Genomic DNA, 18150 nt, shown 5'->3' on the forward strand with positions numbered 1-18150 from the left:
TGACCAGGATGGTCTCGATCTCTTGACCTCGTGATCCACCCGCCTCGGCCTCCCAAAGTGCTGGGATTACAGGCGTGAGCCACCGCGCCCGGCTTTTTTTTTTTTTTTTTAAGTCAGAGTCTTGCTTTGTGTCCGAGGCTGGAGTGCAGTGGTGCCATCTTGGCCCACTGCAACCTCTGCCTCCTGGGTTCAAGTGATTCTCTCACCTGAGCCTCCCGAGTAGCTGGGACTACAGGCACGCGCCACCACAGCTGGCCCGTTTTTTGTATTTTTGGTAGAGATGGGGTTTCACCACGTTGGCCAGGCTGGTCTCAAACTCCTGACCTCAGGTGATCCGCCTGTCTTGGCCTCCCAAAGTGCGGGGATTACAGGCGTGAGCCACCACGCCTAGCCTGCTTATGTATTTTCGCTTAGTATTTTCCAAAGTCACTAAATATGCCTCACATACTTCATGCTTAGTGGCTGCGTGATACTCTGACACACAGCTGCACATGACCATGTTTAGCCATTGCTTTGCCACCTGCTGGCTAACTTCCAGCTTTTTACCATTATATGCAGCTGTGGCCAGGCATGGTAGTTCACACCTGCAATCCCAGGACTTTGACAGAACCGAGGTAGGTGGATCACTTGAGGCCAGGAGTTTGGGGCCAGCCTGGCCAACATGGTGAAACGCTTTCTCTACTAAAAATACAAAAATTAGCCAGGTGTGGTGGCACACACCTATATTCCCAGCTACTGAGGAGGCTGAAGCATAAGAATCGCTTGAACCCAAGAGGTAGAGGCTGCAGTGAGCTGAGATCGCGCCACTGCACTCCAACCTGGGTGACAGAGCAAGAATCTGTCTCAAAAATTAAAAATAAATAAATAAATAAACAGTTGGGATATGCTTGCAGGTCTGGCTTTCTGACTTTTTGCTTGGAATATATATTTGCAAGGGAGACTGAAGAGCTAATGGATATGAACGTTTAAGGCTTTATTAAAGGTTTTCTTAAGCATCAGAGTGATTTATACTTCCATGAACAACAACACCGTCATTGAGTTTTACCCTATTAACAAGTCCTTGCAGGTCAGGCATGGTGGCTTGTGCCTGTAACCTCAGCATTTTGGGATGCCAAGGCGGGTGGATTGCTTGAGCCCAGGAGTTTGAAACTAGCCTGGGCAACATGGCAAAACTCCCAAAATTAGCCGGGTGTGGATGTGCACACCTGTAGTTCCAGCTACTTGGGATACTGAGGTGGGAGGATTGCCTGAGCCAAGGAAGTTGAGGCTCCGGTGAGCTGTGAGGGAGCCACACACTCCAGCCTGGGTGATGGAGTGAGATGCTGTCTTGTTTTTTTTTTTGTTTTTTTGTTTTTTGAGACAGAGTCTTGCTCTGTCACCCAGGCTAGAGTGCAGTGGCATGACCTTGGCTTACTACAACCTCTGCCTCCTGGGTTCAAGTGATTTTCCTGCCTCAGCCTTCTCAGCAGCTGGGACCATAGGTGCCTGCCACCACATCGAGCCAATTTTTTTATTTTTAGTAGAGACAGGGTTTTATTGTGCTGGCCAGGCTGGTCTCAAACTCCTGACCTCAGGTGATCTGCCTGCCTTGGCCTCCCAAAGTGCTGAGATTATAGGTATGAGCCCCCATGCCTGCCCTTGTTTTTTTTTGTTTTTTGTTGTTGTTGTTGTTGTTGTTTTTTAATGAAAAAAAGTATGGTTGATGTTCTGTTTCTATGGATTCAACCAGCCTCTGATTCAGCCAACCTCAGATTCAACCACCTGCAGATCAAAAAAAAAATTTTTTTTAAGTGTATGGTATTGCGATACAGTAATAAAAATGGTACAGATTTTTAAAACAATGTGAGGTAACAACCGTCCACATAGCACTTACCTGTGGTAGTTATCGTAAATGACCTAGAGATGGTTTAAAGCACACGGGAAAGGTGCAAAGGTTATACAGAAATACGAGGACACTGCATAAGGGACTTGAGCCTCCGCAGACTCTGGGGTCCTAGGGAAGATCTGGAAGCAGCCCCTCACGGATACTGAGAGATGACTGTATTGTGATTGTGTGAATAGGAACTTCAGTCTGCACCTGGGTAAATCGTGACTTGTCCAAAAACAATGCAATCCACGTGAATGAAGCTTTTCAGTATTTAGTAATAGAGCTATGGATGAAAAACACGATGAAGTCATGGTGAGATTTTGTCAACCTGCTTCTCTCTGAGCTCCATTTTGTTTCTTCCTCCTCAGGTACCAGTGCCCGGCAGGCTGCTTGAACCACAAGGCAAAGATCTTTGGAACTCTGTTCTATGAGAGTGTGAGTGTGCCCAGCCCCTCTCTAAATGGCTAGTGTGGAATCCCATCGCGTATGTTTAAAGCAGGTGGTTGACTTTAGCAGGAAAAGATTTTCTTGCCGCTCCTTAGTCAAACCTGGCGTTTCTAGAACTGGTACGGGTGTATATCGAAGGGCTTACAAACTGGCAAAGCCACTTTCGGGGACCGATCCTCCGGCAGGCCGGTCTCTGTCTTAGACCGAGCCTTCCCACGCTGGACTGAGTGTGGAGAAAGGGCTGGTTGTCACTGTTCTTAGTTTGTAATCAACTCGGATGAGTTTGTAAGGTAAGCAACCCCAGAAACAAATGTGTGGTGTGGACAGAGGCGAGAAGCAGGAGCGGGGTGAACTTTGGCCCGTCCTTTGGGCTTTTAGTGAGTTGAAGACAAACATTTGGGTATTTCTGTGAAAATTGCTGACAAAGCTTAACTGAGAGTCCGTCTTTGATGTGGCCCTCCCCTCCCACCAGTCGTCCAGCATATGCCGCGCCGCCATCCACTACGGAGTCTTGGACAACAAGGGAGGCCTGGTGGACATCACCAGGAACGGGAAGGTCCCCTTTTTCGTGAAGTCCGAGAGAAACGGCGTGCATTCCCTCAGGTAACTGTTCTGTGATCAGGGTTCCGTGAAAGTTTTCCTGTTTATGACCGTGTTGTGGAAACTGAAAAGTGTCAAGCAGGCCAGGTGCCGTGGCTCACGCCTGTAATCCCAGCACTTTGGGAGGTTGAGGCGGGTGGATTACATAAGGTCAGGAGTTCAAGACCAGCCTGACCAATGTGGTAAAATCCCATCTTGACTAAAAATACAAAAATTAGCTAGGCATGGTTGTGGGTGCCTGTAATCCCAGCTACTCTCAGGAGGTTGAGACAACAGAATTGCTTAAGCCTGAGGCAGAGGTTGCAGTGAGCCAAGATAGTGCCACTGCACCCCAGCCTGGGCGACAGGGCAAGACTCCATCTCAAAAAAAGAAAAAAGAAAACCCACAGCTCTGATGCAAATGTGTTTTTATGATTTGATCATGATAGTAAAAATAGCTTCCTTTGTAATGTTTTAAATTTATCTTTTTAAAATTCCTCTATCTTGCAGCTGTGCTTAAATTAAATTAATCTTAAACATTTGAAAACCATTCTTCTTAGAAGGGTCTATAGGCCTCACCAGGCTACCAGAAGCCTCCTTGGTGCATAAGAAGTTAAGATGCCCTGCTCTAGAACATTCTAACAGCCCTCAGACTGAAAGGAAACAAGTAGAAACGTGTCCAGTCGAGACTGCAAATAAGATGGGTACAGGAGCAAGTGTTCACTTTTAGAAGCAATTCTGTTTGCATTTACCTAAATCCTTTTTTTTTTTTAAACAGCAAATACAAATCTTCTGGCTCATTCACGGTGTCAAAAGTTAAAGGTAAGCTGCTGGCCAGTCTTTTTTGTGACCATAATACCTGGGTTATCTCAGATTTTCCTGGAAATTTCACTTCCTTTAGTCACTGATCTAATGTTTGTCAGGCCTGTGCACATTGTGGTTATCATCACTGTGAAGGCTTTTGCAAGAGGTCATTTCTTGAACCGGCTTCTAAGAATATCTGGACTGGAAATTGGCCCAAGATCACTGAGCCAGAAACACAGGGCTGAGGCTGCCAGCTGAATGCCACAGATGTACTGACGGCTGGGGCTAGCGTGTCTGAGAGGTTTCATTGGAAGTGCCACTTTCTGTCAATTGGTAATGGCTACCTGGGGTGTTGTGTTAAGGATTCTGAAGCCTCCATCTGGGCTCAGCAGAAAACAGAACTTGATAGATTAGTAATGTCTGCCATGGGCAAGAGAGGGAGGTGTAGGGAAGTGCGTGGCACTTACTTGTCATTCTGGCCCAGCTTTTTACATTGCTCAGTGTATGTTCATTTGGAAGGTGTGATGCATGATGGGGGAACACACTCCATCCAGAAGTGGGGGGATGGATTATAGCTGCCCACACTGTACCTTTGACTGGAATAATCTCAGGCAGGCAGGGATTCAGGAACCACGTCAGCTTCCTCCCCGGAGCTCTACCTGCAGACCATGCCTTTCCTTGGGGAAAGCAACTCTTACCATTTGCCCTTGATGCAAAAGTTCTAGCTAGATATCTTTATTAAAAAAGCTTTTCTTCTTATTGCAAAAAGAATGCCTAATTTGTTCCAGATAATTTAAACATGGAGTGGAACATTTGTTTGTAATGATAACCTGAATTCCAGCAGTCAGAGATAACCATCATCAACTTTGGCGAATGTTTCAGTTTGTTTTCTCTATGAATTAAAAGTATGTACGTTGATAATATATACATTAATGACTTTTAAAACTTGAAATGGAATTACATACAATTTGGTAACCTGATTTTTTTCTTAAATCATTACATGCCTGACTGATGCAGTAGGTCACACCTGTAATCTCAGCACTTTGGGAGGCTGAGGTGGGAGGATGGCTTGAGCCCAGGAGTTTGAGACCAGCCCTGGCAACACAGCAAGACCCTGTCTCTGCAAAAAAATACACAAAATTAGCTGGGCGGGATGGCAGAGACCTGTATCTCAGCTAGTGTGGAGTCTGAGATGGGAGGGTTGCTTGAGCTTGGGAGGTCAAAGCCGCAGTGAGTCACGACCGTGCCACTACACTCCGGCCTGAGTGACACAGCAAGACCCTGTTTCAAAACATGTATGTATGTGTCAGAAATACATTTTTGTGCCTTTAAATCAAGCTTGTCCAACCCACGGTTTATGGGCTGCATGTGGTCCAGGTCAGTGTCGAATGTGACCCACCACAAATTCATAAACATGAGATTTCTACGTGGACCTTTTTTTCTTTTTGTAGCTTATAGTTTTCTTTAGTGTTAGTGTATTTTATGTGTGGTGGCCCAAGACAATTCTTTTTCCAGAGTGGCCCAGGGAAGCCAAAAGATTGGACACCCTTGCATTTTTTTTGTTTTGTTTTGTTTTGTTTTGTTTTTGAGACAGAGTTTTGCTCTGTAGCCCAGGCTGGAGTGCATGGCGCAATCTGGGCTCACTGCAACCTCCACCTCCCGGGTTCCAGTTCAAGCGAATCTCCTGCCTCAGCCTCCCGAGTAGCTGGGATTACAGGAATAGGCCGCCATGTCCAGCTAGTTTTTGTATTTTTAGTAGAGATGAGGTTTCTCCATGTTGGCCAGGCTGGTCTTGAACTTCTGACCTCGTGATTTGCCCACCTTGACCTCTCAAAGTGCTGGGATTACAGGTATGAACCACTGTCTAACAAAGGGCATTGGCTTAGTAAAACAGGGAACTTCTATTCAATGGGAGATCATTCAGATTAAGTTTGGAAGAACATTTAAAGCAAAGGTGTCCAGGCCTATTTTTTCTTTCTGTTTTTTTTTTTTTTTTTTAAATACAGCATCTCGCTCTGTCACCCAGGCTACAGTGCAGTGGCTGATGCAATGATCTTGGCTCATTGAAAACTCCTCCTTGTGGGTTCAAACAATTTTCCTGCCTCGGCCTCCTGAGTAGCTGGGATTACAGGTGCCTGCCACCACACCCAGCTAATTTTTGTACTTTTTTTTTTTAGTAGAGATGGGGTTTTGCCACGTTGGTCAGGCTGGTCTTGAATTGGGTGATCCACCTGCCTCAGCCTCCCAAAGTGCTGGGATTACAGGCATGAGTCACCGCACCTGGCCTGGACACCTTTGCTTTAAATGTTCTTCCAAACTTAATCTGAATGATCTCCCATTGAATAGAAGTTCCCTGTTTTACTAAGCCAATGCCCTTTGTTAGACAGCTATGTAGAACCATGGCCTGTTCAAGTGATAGACTGGACCAGCAGGGTACAGCAGAGGATGACTCAAGTTAAGTCCTGCCTACTGCCTGGTTTTGTAAATAAAGTTTTATTGGAACACAGCTACACCCATTCATTTACACATCATCTGTAGCTCCTCTCTCTTACAACCCCAGGGTTGATTAATCTTGACATTTACCATAGAAGCACAAAACCAAATATGTTTACTCTCTAGTCCTTTAAGAAAAAATTTACCTGGCCATGCATGGTGGCTCACGCCTATAATCCCAGCACTTTGAGAGGAGTTTGGATCACCTGAGGTCAGGAGTTTGAGACCAGCCTGGCCAATATGGTGAAACCCCACCTCTACTAAAAATACAAAAATTAGCCAGCTGTGGTAGTGGGCGCCTGTAGTCCCAGCTACTCAGGAGGCTGAGGCAGGAGAATCACTTGAACCCGGTGGGGCGGAGGTTGTAGTGAGCTGAGATCACGCCATTGCACTCCAGCCTGGGCAAAAAGAGCAAAACTCCATCTCAAAAAAAAAAAAAAAAAAACAGAAAGGAAAAGGTGACCTAGCCCTGGACAAAATACAGGCAGGCTGTCAGAGATCACAGGTGGCCAGTATTAGAGCTGTTTCCTTACCTCTGTTGTTTAAACACAACTAAGGACCTTGAAGAAAAAAGTTCCTCGCCCCCGGGCAGGGATGGATGTGCCATGGTTAGCAGCAGGTGGGTAGCAGGTCAGAAAGAGCTCTAGAGCGGGCATGGGAAACGCAGGCTCCCACTTCAGTCCTGGGAGGCCTCGGGAGGCTATTCCAAGCTCTCTGAGCTTCATGTTCCTCATCTACATACTCAGAGTAATATCTGCTGTGAGGAGCAGAGGTAAGTCAGGAAAAGCTTCCAAATAAGACAGTCACCATTCAGATGAAAAGCACCATCAGCCCCACAGAGAAATGACTGGGGGTGACAAAGCCCTCAACCCACAGACACATGCAGGCCCTGGGTTTTGTTTCATCTCTTGAGCGCCCCACGTGGGGTACAAGGAGCCCGCTGGGTCCTAGTCCCAGCTGTGTTCAAGGGCTCCGGGAACCCACAGGCCCTGGTAGTGTAGCAGCCCATTTCACAGCCCGGTAGCCTGAGGCCCAGGCATGCCGGGACCTGACGCTTTCCCCCTTGCTCCTGTTCACAGTGCAGGATTTGGATTGCTACACCACTGTCGCTCAGCTGTGTCCGTTTGAAAAGCCAGCGACCCACTGTCCAAGGTAAGGCGGGCCTGATCTGTCATCTTTTCTATGGAGTTGTTAGAGGTAGCTTTTTAGGCTGGGTGCTATGGCTCACATCTATAATCCCAGCACTTTGGGAGGCCAGGGCAGGTGGATCACCTGAGGCCAGGAGTCCATGACGGGCCTGGCCAACATGGTGAAACTCTGTCCCTACTAAAAATTAGCCAGGTGTGGTGGCGCGCACCTGTAGTCCCAGCTACTCAGGAGGCTGAGGTACCGGAATGGCTTGAACCTGGGAGGCACAGTTACACGCGCAGTTACATTCATTGAGTGGAGAACATAGCATTGCACTCCAGTTTGGGTGACAGAGCAAGACCCTGTCTCAGAAAAAAAAACAAAAAAACCAGTAGCTTTAAAAAAATAAGGTTTGGCCACGGGGCAGCGGGGTCGCTCTCACCTGCCTGTAATCCCAGCACTTTGGGAGGCCAAGGCCATGGATCACCTGAGGTCAGGAGTTCAAGACCAACCTGGCCAACATGTTGAAACCCCATTTCTACCAAAAATACAAAAACTAGCCAGGCGTGGTGGCAGGTGCCTGTAATCTCAGTTACTCGAGAGGCTGAGGCAGAATCGCTTGAACCCGGAGGCAGAGGTTGCAGAGAGATGATACCGTGCCGCTGCCCTCCAGCCTGGGTGACAAGAGTGAAACTCCATCCCAACATAAATAAATAAATAAAATAAAAAATTGGTTTTATTGAGGTACACGATACGATCTACCCGTTAGAAGTACATGATGTGTTTTGGTAAAGGCATACGTTTGCACAGCTGCCATCCATCCGAGTGTAGGACATTGTCACCACCCCATATCATCACTGTCCTGGTGGTCAGCCCCTCTCCCTCCACCTCCCAGCCACACCCCTGCCACCAGGGCGCTTCTTTCTGTTGCTCTGATTTTATTTTTTCTGCAAAATTATGGCGCCATGGCAGGGTGTGGCCTTGGGAGTCTGGCTTCTCTCACTCTGCGTTACATGTTCAAGACTCAGCATGTTGGGGAGCGTGTCAGTGGTTTTTTCTTTCATATCATCATGCAGCATTCCATTCTGTGGACACATGACAATGGGTTTGTCCCAGGAGTAGGTTCTATAGGCAGCTGACCCCAAATGACTGACCCTTGGGGGGCGGTGCCTCCCAGCACAAAATAAAGGGTGTCCTGGCAACATGTGTCACTAAAGTTTCTGGTAGATCCTCTTGGAAAGAGAACACAGGAAACTCCTTATTTGAATGAGCCGAGGATTTCTCGGATGGAAAATGCCTCAGGTCTTGGGGGCGTACCCACTTTATAGATGCTCCCCAGGGTTCAGATTCTGTGATACATCTGTGATCCTGGGCTGCGCTTCAGACAGAGTGCACTTTCTGACTTAGCTCCACTGCAGAATGAGAAATATAGTGAGGTCCCAGGACCCTGGGTGGAAATGCTGTGGGGATGAAGACAGCTGCCCTGGAGGCTGGGTGGCGAGGCCTCGTGAGCCCTTGTCCTGGGCTGGAGGCTTGTGAATTCCCTAAGGGACAATAGGTGGTGACACCAAGATCCGAACAGGGAAGGGCCCTGGGAGGGTGACCAGTTGGGGAAGGGTCCAGACTCCTTTCCCTCGGCCACCAGCCTCACTTAGGCTTAATAGATTTTCCCTAAATATTAGAAGCAGATGGAAAGAATTTCAGAAAATACAAACAGAAAAACGTGACAGAGTACAGTATCAAAAAATTTATTTCTGACCTGCGTTCAACATTCCAAAAGAAGTAGGAGAGAATGTTCTTAGACTCTCCCCAGTTATTATTTTTTTTTTTTTTGGAGACAGAGTTTTGCTCTTGTTGCCCATGCTGGAGTGCAGTGGCGCAATCTCAGCTCACAGCAACCTCTGCCTTCTGGGCTCAACTGATTCTCCTGCTTCAGCCTCCGGAGTAGCTGGGATGACAGGCATGTGCCACCACGCCCAGCTAATTCTGCATTTTTAGTAGAGACAGGATTTCTCCATGTTGGTCAGGCTGGTCTCAAACTCCTGACCTCAGGTGATCCGCCAGCCACAGCCTCCCAAAGTGCTGGGATTACAGGCAGGAGACACCGCGCCTGGCCTTTTTTTTTTTTTTTTTTTTTCCCAATCCACACACACACCCTTTCTTTCTACCTACTCATTTCCTTGCCTTCCCGCCGGTAAGAACTGTCTGAACTTCTGAGTCCCTTTGCCTGGCTTCCTCCCCTCCCAGCATCCTACCCGTCTGGGGCCAGGCGGCTTTCGCCTGCCATTTTGGCTTCTTGGTCCCTGGGCTCCAGCCCACGTGGACTGTTCCTGATAAACACAGAAGACCTTTTCTTACATAAAGCCCCTGCTCTTTCCTGGTTTGAGTTTGTCATACCACTCAGGGTCACCCATTTCCAGTTAGAGGCACTTTCCTTATTCCTGGGGCATCTGTAGGGCTGTGGTGACTGACACAGCGTGATCTAACCCCTTCCGCCCCAGGTTGTCAGTGTCCCTTCTTCGCAATATTCTGTGACTCAGCGAGGTGAGGGCCCTCCACCCTTTCCTCCTCCACACAGGGAAGTGGCTAGAAAAAGTCTCTCGATACTAATCTCCACAATGTACCCATGAACTGGCCAACACCCGAGCATGGAAGGGGCGGCCTCACAGTTCCACACTCTTCTCTCTGAGATTTTCTTCCCTTTACCTTTTTGTTTGTGCCTGTCTTTTGTGTATATGTTTATTTTTATTTTTTGAGACACAGTCTTGCTCTGTCGCCAGGCTGGAGTGTACCCGGCTCACTGAAACCTCTGCCTCCCAGGTTCAAGTGATTCTCCTGCCTCAGCCTCCCAAGTAGCTGGGATTACAGACTCCCGCCACCATACCTAGCTAATTTTTTTGTATTTTTAGTAGAGATGGGGTTTCACTGTGTTGGCCAGGCTGGTCTCAAACTCCTGACCTTGTGATCCACCCACCTCAGCGTCTCAAAGTGCTGGGATTACAGGTGTCAGTCACCGCGCCCGGCACATGTATGTGTGTTTTTAAAAGTGCTATCTGTACTGTTTAACAGAAGCAAAAATATTAATATCTTTACCTCTGCTGAAAAGTAATGCTTTTTTTTTCTTAAAGAGGAAAACTGTATGGCACTTTCCTTTCATCTAAGTGCTTAAATCTTGGAATTCAAATGAAGAGAGCCAGCTCAAGAAGTTTGGTTTTCTGTGCTCAGACCCGTCACATAAATGCTTCCTGTTTTCCAGAGTCCATTGCCCAGCGCACTGCAGAGACCAACCATCCCACTGGGCTCCGGTGTTTGGAACCAACATCTATGCAGATGTGAGTAGGATGCGTTTTCAACAACTGCCTCTCAAAGCCCGTTAAGACCTCAGCAGGCCAGCTGCAAGGGCTGCAGAGTTGAGACTTTATTCCAGTGCCTCATAGCTAAATTTATTTATTGATTTATTTTGAGATGGAGTCTCACTCTGTTGCCCAGGCTGGAGTGCAGTGGACTGATCTTGGCTCACTGTAACCTCCACCTCCTGAGTTCAAACGATTCTCATACCTCACCCTCCTGAGTAGCTGGGATTACAGAGCCCACCACCACACCTGGCTAATTTTTGTATTTTTAGAAGAGACAGGGTTTCACCACATTGGCCAGGCTGGTCTTGAACTACCAGCCTCAGATGATCTGTCCACCTCTGCCTCCCAAAGTGCTGGGATTCCAGGTGTGAGGCACCGCACCCCGCCAACATCTTACCTCAGTTTAGATCACTCGTTTCTGCAAACATTGCCCCCATTTCCCCATTTGTAGAGATAGTAGCACTTCCACCTAATTCAGGTGTGCCTGGCCTTACTCAAATGTTTTCATAGTTTGAAGATTCCCATACTTCAGACAGTTCATTTTTTCAACAATTTAGACATCTTCCCAGCTCTGCCTTAAAGGAATGCCCGCTCACCGTATTTCTTCTGAGTTGTGCACACACTTAGCTAAAAGCACAAAGAAGATAATACAGACTACCCTAATTTACTACTAAATAACCACTCGTTATCTGAAACTCTTCCTCCATTTTTTCCCTCTGAATTTTAACCAGGAAGCGTTAGCCTGGTTTTGAGTAGGTGAATCCTGCAGAACATAGTCTGTTCCCTCTGGTTGTCCGGGATTTGGGGGCATGGTGATCCAGATGATGTGATTATGGTCCCGGTTCTGCTGCCAGCAGGCTGTGTGATCTTGCCAAGCTGTTTCCTTGTGGTGGGATGACCCAGAACTGGGATTATCACGTCCAGGGAATCTTCTAGATTTAAAATTTCGTGATTAGGGCAGCATTATTCATCTCCAGCTAATATGTTTTATTTTTTTATTTTCTGAACAGAGACAGGGTCTTACTGTGTTGGCCAGGCTGATTTTGAACTCCTGGGCTGGGGCGAGTCTCTTGCCTTGGGCTCCCAAAGTGCTGGGATTGTAGGTAGGGGTGAGCCAGCGTACGCAGCCTCCAGTTAGGGCCTTACTCGGCCTCGTCATCATCCCCCCTTTACAGCTGCCCCCCAACCCTCCACCCCCCCCACCATCTTTGCCTCTGTCTGCCTTCATTTGTTCCAGATTCCTGTAACTATGAGGTCACTGGGCTCTGTAAGGTCAGAGCGGGCTTCATGACTAAGCTTTTCCCCCTCATCCTTTTTCTTTCCTCTTTAAATGGATCTCTTTTTCTCCTTGAAAGCGATTCAGCTAAAATTAAGTTCTAAGAGTTAAAAATTTTATGAAGGAGTAAAATAATGTTTGTCGATTATTACACCAAATGTTTGAACCAAATTCTACCATTAAGAGACAGAGGGTGAGGTTTTCAAATGATTGAAAAATAAAGAGCTGGGCAAAGCTATCCCAGCCAAATACAAACACACACATGAAAAGCAAGAGTGGAAATATTACTCTCTGAAAAAGTGGAATTTAAAGTTAAGTGCACTGAATGAGATGAAGTAATGTCACACAATGGCACAAAAGATACCGTTGATGGGCTGGGCGCGGTGGCTCACGCCTGTAATCCCAGCACTTTGGGAGGCTGAGGTGGGCAGATCACGAGGTCAGCCTGTTCGAGACCAACATGGTGAAACCCTGTCTCTACTAAAAAAACAAAAAAATGCATTCATATTGCACTGATAGGAACAGGCATGCAGGTAAAACGCTGCACGCAGTCTTCATTAACAAGTTTTACTAGCATTTTGAGCTTTTGGGACCCCAGTGCTCATGACGAGGCTTGACACATAATCACCGTTTGTTGGAGGAATAAATAAATGAAGATACTGCAGTAGTCAGTACTTAAACAGCTTTTCAAAAAAAAAAGCCGGGGGCAGGAAAGAATGAAGGAGGGAAGAGGGAAGGAGAAAAGGAGGGAAAGAAAGCCACCTCGGTATGAGAGTTCTTTTCTGGCCCTGGTTTCTAGGTCACTCTGTATTCTGGGAAATGATGATGGCTTTGGAAAATGTCTGTTTAGTTAAGAGACTGAATTGGGGGGCGTTGTCTTCAGACCTTCTAACGGCCTGTTCATGCCCGCGGCTTCCGCCTGCTCACCAGGAGTGCGTTTCCTGGCAGACCCCTCGCCGTGTGGCGAACTGCAGACAGAGCATTGAGGTGTGGCTGGGAAAGCTGCACCCCAGCAATGCCATCTGCCAGTTGTGCGAATCTGGGAAACGTTTTCCCTCCTCTGAACCTCAGTCTTGTGTCCTCCCTGCCCTGCTTGGTGCTTGGATACTTCTCACACTAGTGCATGTGTCAGAATCCACCCCCAAGCCTGCTCGAGGTCTGGAGCAGATTTCCAGACCTCACCCTCAGCCTTCAGGATCACCGGGGCTGGGTGGAGCCAGAGAATCTGCATTTCCTGCAGGTTCCCAGGTGCTGCAGGTCTGGGACTGCCTGTTGAGGACCACTGGCTAGTGATGACAATCCCTTGGGAATTTTCTATCGTGACAGTCATGGCAGTGGCATTTGTCTTGACTGACATCTACTGAGCTTGTGCTGTGTGCCATCCTGCATTAAGCCTGGGGTCTTATTTAATCTTTTTTTTTTTTTTTTTTGAGACAGAGTCTCGCTCCATCACCCAGGCTGGAGTACAGTGGCACGATCTTTGCTCACTGCAGCCTCCACCTCCTGGCATCAAGCAATTCTCCTGCCTCCGCCTCCTGAGTAGCTGGTATTACAGGCGCCCACCTCCACACCTGGCTAATCTTTGTGTTTTTGGTAGAGATGAGGTTTCTCCATGTTGGCTTGGTTGGTCTTGAACTCCTGACCTCAAGTGATGTGCCTGCCTCAGCCTTCCAAAGTGCTGGGATTACAGGCGTGAGCCACTGAACCCAGCCCTTATTTAATCTTCACAGTGGCCCTCTTCTTCCTCACTGTCATCACCCCAGATAGGACAGTGGACAGATTGCTGGCTCCACATGGCAGTCTGCCTCTGACCTTTATCAGCTGAGTGATTTGGGGGCAAGGCATGAGCCCCCTCTGCCTCAGTGTGCCTGTCTGTTGAAAGGGATTAATCATGATAATACCTACCCTGTAGCGTTATTGGGATTACTGCGTCAGTGCATGTGAAATGCTTAGAACAGAGATGTGCACAGAAGTGACCTGTGACCACCCCTGCTTTATGCGGAGAAAGGCAGGGCTCCGGGGCTCACGTAGGTCACCCCGGGTCACACAGCCAGCAGGTGGCGGCTGCAGGATTGGTTACCAGCCTCACAGATAGCAATTGTTAATAAATACTCGGGTATTCCTGTTGCAACAGGCCCTCAGAAAAGAAAGTGGATGCCTTGTCCCTTTTACAGAACCCGGGTGAGAGGAAAGGTGTGGGAGGCAGGAGGGAGAGAGGAGGGAAGGTGTTTGCGTGGGGGATGTGTATTGTTCATGGGGTGGCACCGGCCGGTGGCATGAGAAGGATCCCGCCGTGGGCGTGAGCTTTCCATACTCACGGCCTGCAGCTTGATGTTGTCACAGCAAACTTTGTGTCACCGGTGTCCAGAAATCCTCCAGGGACTGAGGCAAAGCACCACCTCTGGGGCTGCCCACCAGAGTCTCTTGGCTGCTCTCAGCCAGGAGGGTGTCCCTCCCCGGCCAGGGATTTTAGAGGTTGAGTTTGCAACGCAGAGGGATGGGTCCCTGCTGGAGCTCGGTTGGGAAGCGGCCAGGGAGACAGAAAGCCTGGAGGTCTTACTGAATCTTGTTGTTGTTGGAAAGGCAGCTTCTCTGGCTCCACCCAGCCCCGCTGATCCTGAACGATGAGGCCAGGGCCTAGAAATCTGCTCCGGCCCTCGGGTGGGGGCAGGGGTAGATTCTGATACATGCACACATGTGAGAGCTTACCAAGCACGGAGGCTTCGCCTGCCGGGAAGAGCAGTGAGTACCACGGCGTTCACTTAGCAAACTCGACCCGGGCACAGCGATTTTAGAGGAATTCTAAAACGGTCACCTCATTTCAGAAGTCTCCTCACTTTTCTTTGAGATGGATGCAAAGTGACTGCTCCTTAGTATTTAGGGGGGCATGAAGCTCTTTGAGAACTGGGAAGTTGTGGATCTTTACTCCAAAGGGGGAACACGCATCCTTGTTCACACAGGGAGGCTGGCCACCCCGGTTTGCTGGGCTCTGAGGGGTGTCCCTGGCCCTGTGCCAACACCAGCCCTGCAGGTTCGTGGCCTTCTGCCTGCAGCTCCACGGCCTCCCAGATTCCCAAAACCCCGCTCTGGGTTCAGGAACCCCGCCTTCATCGGTTTAGTTTATTCATTGAAGATGAAGATGTGTTAGTTGAGGGATTTTAAAAAGTGGCCATCAGCTACCCAGTAAACTGATCCTGGAAAGCAGGAAATCCACTTTTCAGGTCTTTGATATGAATGTGTGTTGGCTCCACTTTTTTCTTTGCTTTTTATTTTTCTGAATAGGCCTATGACTGTTAATGTTGGAATGTTGGCTCTGCTCTTTTTTTTTTTTTTTTTTTTTTTCTGGTGGAAGTCTCACAGCCTGTCGCCCAGGCTGGAGCACAGCGGTGTGATCACAGCCCACTGCGGCCTCAGCCTCCTGGGCTCACGCGATCCTCCCATCTCATCCACCCGTGTAGCTGGAACTATAGGCACGTGCCACCATGTCTGGCTGCTTTTTAAATTTTTTTTTTTTTGGTGACAGAGTCAGGCTGTGTCGCCCAGGCTTGAGGTCCGTGGTACAATCTTGGCTCACTGTAACCTCCACCTCCCAAGTTCAAGAGATTCTCCTGCCTCAGCCTCCCCAGTAGCTGGGATTACGGGCATCTACCACCACACCCTGCTAAGTTTTGTATTTTTAGTAGAGATGGGATTTCACCATGTTGGCCAGGGCTGGTCTCGAACTCCTGACCTTGTGATCCACCCGTTTTTATCTTTACAGCTCTGGAGGTCAGTACAATGTAGGTGTCACCAAGCTAAAACCAAGGTGGCAGCAGGGCTGGTTCCTTCTAGAGGCTTCAGAGGAGAATGTGTTTTCTTGCCTCTTCTCTCTTCTAGAGGCCACCTGCCTTCCTTGGCTCTTGGCCTCTTCTTTCATCTTCAAAATAGCAGTGGGGCTGGGTGCAGTGGCTTATGCTTTGAGACGCCAAGGCGGGAGGATTGCTTGAGCCCAGGAGTTCAGGACCAGCGCTGGCAGCACAGCGAGATCTTGAAATAATTTGTGTTTATTTGTTTATTTTTGAGACGGAGTCTCGCTCTGTCACCCAGGCAGGAGTGCAGTGGGCATAATCTCGGCTTGCTGCAACCCCCGCCTCCCAGGTTCAAGTGATTCTCCTGCCTCAGCTTCCCATGCCACCACACCCAGCTAATTTTTGTATTTTGTGGAGATGGGTTTTCACCATGTTAGCCAGGATGGTCTTGATCTCCTGACCCTGTGAGCTGCCTGCCTCAGCCTCCCAAAGTGCTGGGATTACAGGGACAAGCCACCGCACCTGGCTAGAAATAATTTTTAAAAGTTAGCAAGCTTTGTGGTACACAGCTGTGGTCCCAGCTACTTGAGGGACTGAGGTGGGAGGATCGCTTGAGCCTGGATGGTAGAGGCTGCAGTCAGCCATGATGGCACCACTGTCCTCCAGCCTGGATGGCAGAGACCCCCCCTCAAAAAGCAAAAATGTCAGCAGTGGATGGTAGAGTCTTTCTCATGCTTCTGTCTCTGACCCTCCCAGCTCTGTCGTCTAAGGACCCCCCTCGGATGACATGAGGCCCACAGGATAATCCAGGCTATTCTCCCTGCCTCAGGATCCTTACGTAGCTGTGTCTCTAAACCTTGTTTGCTATATAAGGTCCCGTAGTCACCAGTCAGGGGATTAGGCTGTGGACATCTTTGGGTACCATTGTTCTGCGGACCGCAGAAGCAAGGACTTCACCCTTAGCCAGATCCCAGCTGGAGTCTCACAATCCCTTCATCGCCTGTGTGGCCTTGGGAAAGTCACTGAACCTCGCCGAGGCTGTGTCACGTGGGAATGGGGTAGCCGGTCACCTCGCTTGAGGATTAAGTGAGATAATAAGCGAAAGGTAGTTGGCACAGGGCCTGGTATCCCACATACCCAGAATCCATGCCAGCCCTGCTCACTGCGAAGGAGGCCGTTCATGCCAAGGGAATCCACTCAGCCCACCACCTGCCACCCTGGCTGCGTGGGAGAACCAGCTGGGAGGGTTTTAAGATGCTGAGTCTCAGGCTGCACCCCAGAGCAGCTGGGTGCAGTGAGCATGGGAGGGGATTGGGGACTGGGCGTGGTCGTCGTGCAAAGATCCCGCAGGTGGTTGTGGGGTGCAGCAGAAGTGTGGACTGCCACCAAACCCAGCATCGGATTTCAGCGCAGGCCAGAGGGACAGATCGTAGCCCAGGTCAGGGAGGCACCTCTGCACTTCTTGACCTTGAGTGTGCATCTGACTCTGTGGCCCTCGGCCAGGAGACTGTGAATCAGTAGGCCAGGGCAAGGCCCGGGAATCTGCGTCTTGAGCATGCCCCAGCTGCCACCCACCCCGAATGAATTCCCTCAACTTTGAGAAATGTGGACTGGTTCCTCTCTGACAGCCGATCCTGAGGACCGTTTTTCTATTGGAGAAGTTAAGATGCTAATGAAAGTTTAGGCCAGGTGCAGTGTCTCACGCCTGTAATCCCAGCACTTTGGGAAGCCAAGGCAGGCAGATCATGAGGCCAAGAGATCGAGACCAACCTGGCCAACATGGTGAAACCCCATCTCTACCTAAAATACAAAAAGTAGCTGGGCATGGTGGTGTGTACTTGTAGTCCCAGCTACTCAGGAGGCTGAGGCAAGAGAATTGCATGAACCCAGGAGGCAGAGATTGCAGTGAGCTGCGATCGTGCCGTTACACTCCAGTGTGGGCGACAGGGTGAGACTCTGTCTCAAAAAGAAGAGAAAAAAGTAAGCTTAACTTGAAGGTTTTATCATCCAGGAACTGAACTTGATGATGTCAGAAAGCAGCCCCTCCTGCCTCTGGGTGGTACCCAGCTGCTCTCTTCGTACCTAGAACAGTCCAGACCCCATCCTGTGTCCAGTGTACACCGCATGAAAGGCCCCTGCCCACCCCTCCCACCACACTCTGCCTGGCTCACTATATTCCAGCCACCCTGGCTGTCCGTCTCTCTCTTGGACATAATGATTGCACACCCACCCCAGGGCCTTTGCACAAGCCCTCCCCTCTCCCTGGGATGCTCTGTGCAGACATTCCCACAGCTGTGACTATTTCCTCTCATTCAGTCTTCCCTGAGCAGTTCTGAGCTCTAAAGTAACCCCCTCCACCCAGGCATCTAGCCTTGCGAGCGGGTTTTGTTTTCTTCCTAGCCGGCGCTACCG

General features: G+C 49.0%; 1 protein-coding gene across 2 annotated transcripts in view; it reads left to right on the forward strand.

The window, feature by feature from the left end:
• CRISPLD2 (cysteine rich secretory protein LCCL domain containing 2) overlaps nucleotides 1–18150 on the forward strand; it is a 117973-nt gene that overhangs the window by 51756 nt on the left and 48067 nt on the right. For both annotated transcript variants that reach the window (XM_032284588.1, XM_032284586.1), the window contains exons 9-13: nucleotides 2236–2302; nucleotides 2787–2917; nucleotides 3672–3715; nucleotides 7270–7342; nucleotides 10575–10650. In XM_032284588.1, the coding sequence (XP_032140479.1) occupies nucleotides 2236–2302; nucleotides 2787–2917; nucleotides 3672–3715; nucleotides 7270–7342; nucleotides 10575–10650 (391 nt within the window). The remainder of the gene's footprint in view (nucleotides 1–2235; nucleotides 2303–2786; nucleotides 2918–3671; nucleotides 3716–7269; nucleotides 7343–10574; nucleotides 10651–18150) is intronic.

Source organism: Sapajus apella, unplaced genomic scaffold (genome assembly GCF_009761245.1).
Source record: "Sapajus apella isolate SASKATOON/1434 unplaced genomic scaffold, GSC_monkey_1.0 scaffold15, whole genome shotgun sequence".
NCBI lineage: Eukaryota > Metazoa > Chordata > Mammalia > Primates > Cebidae > Sapajus > Sapajus apella.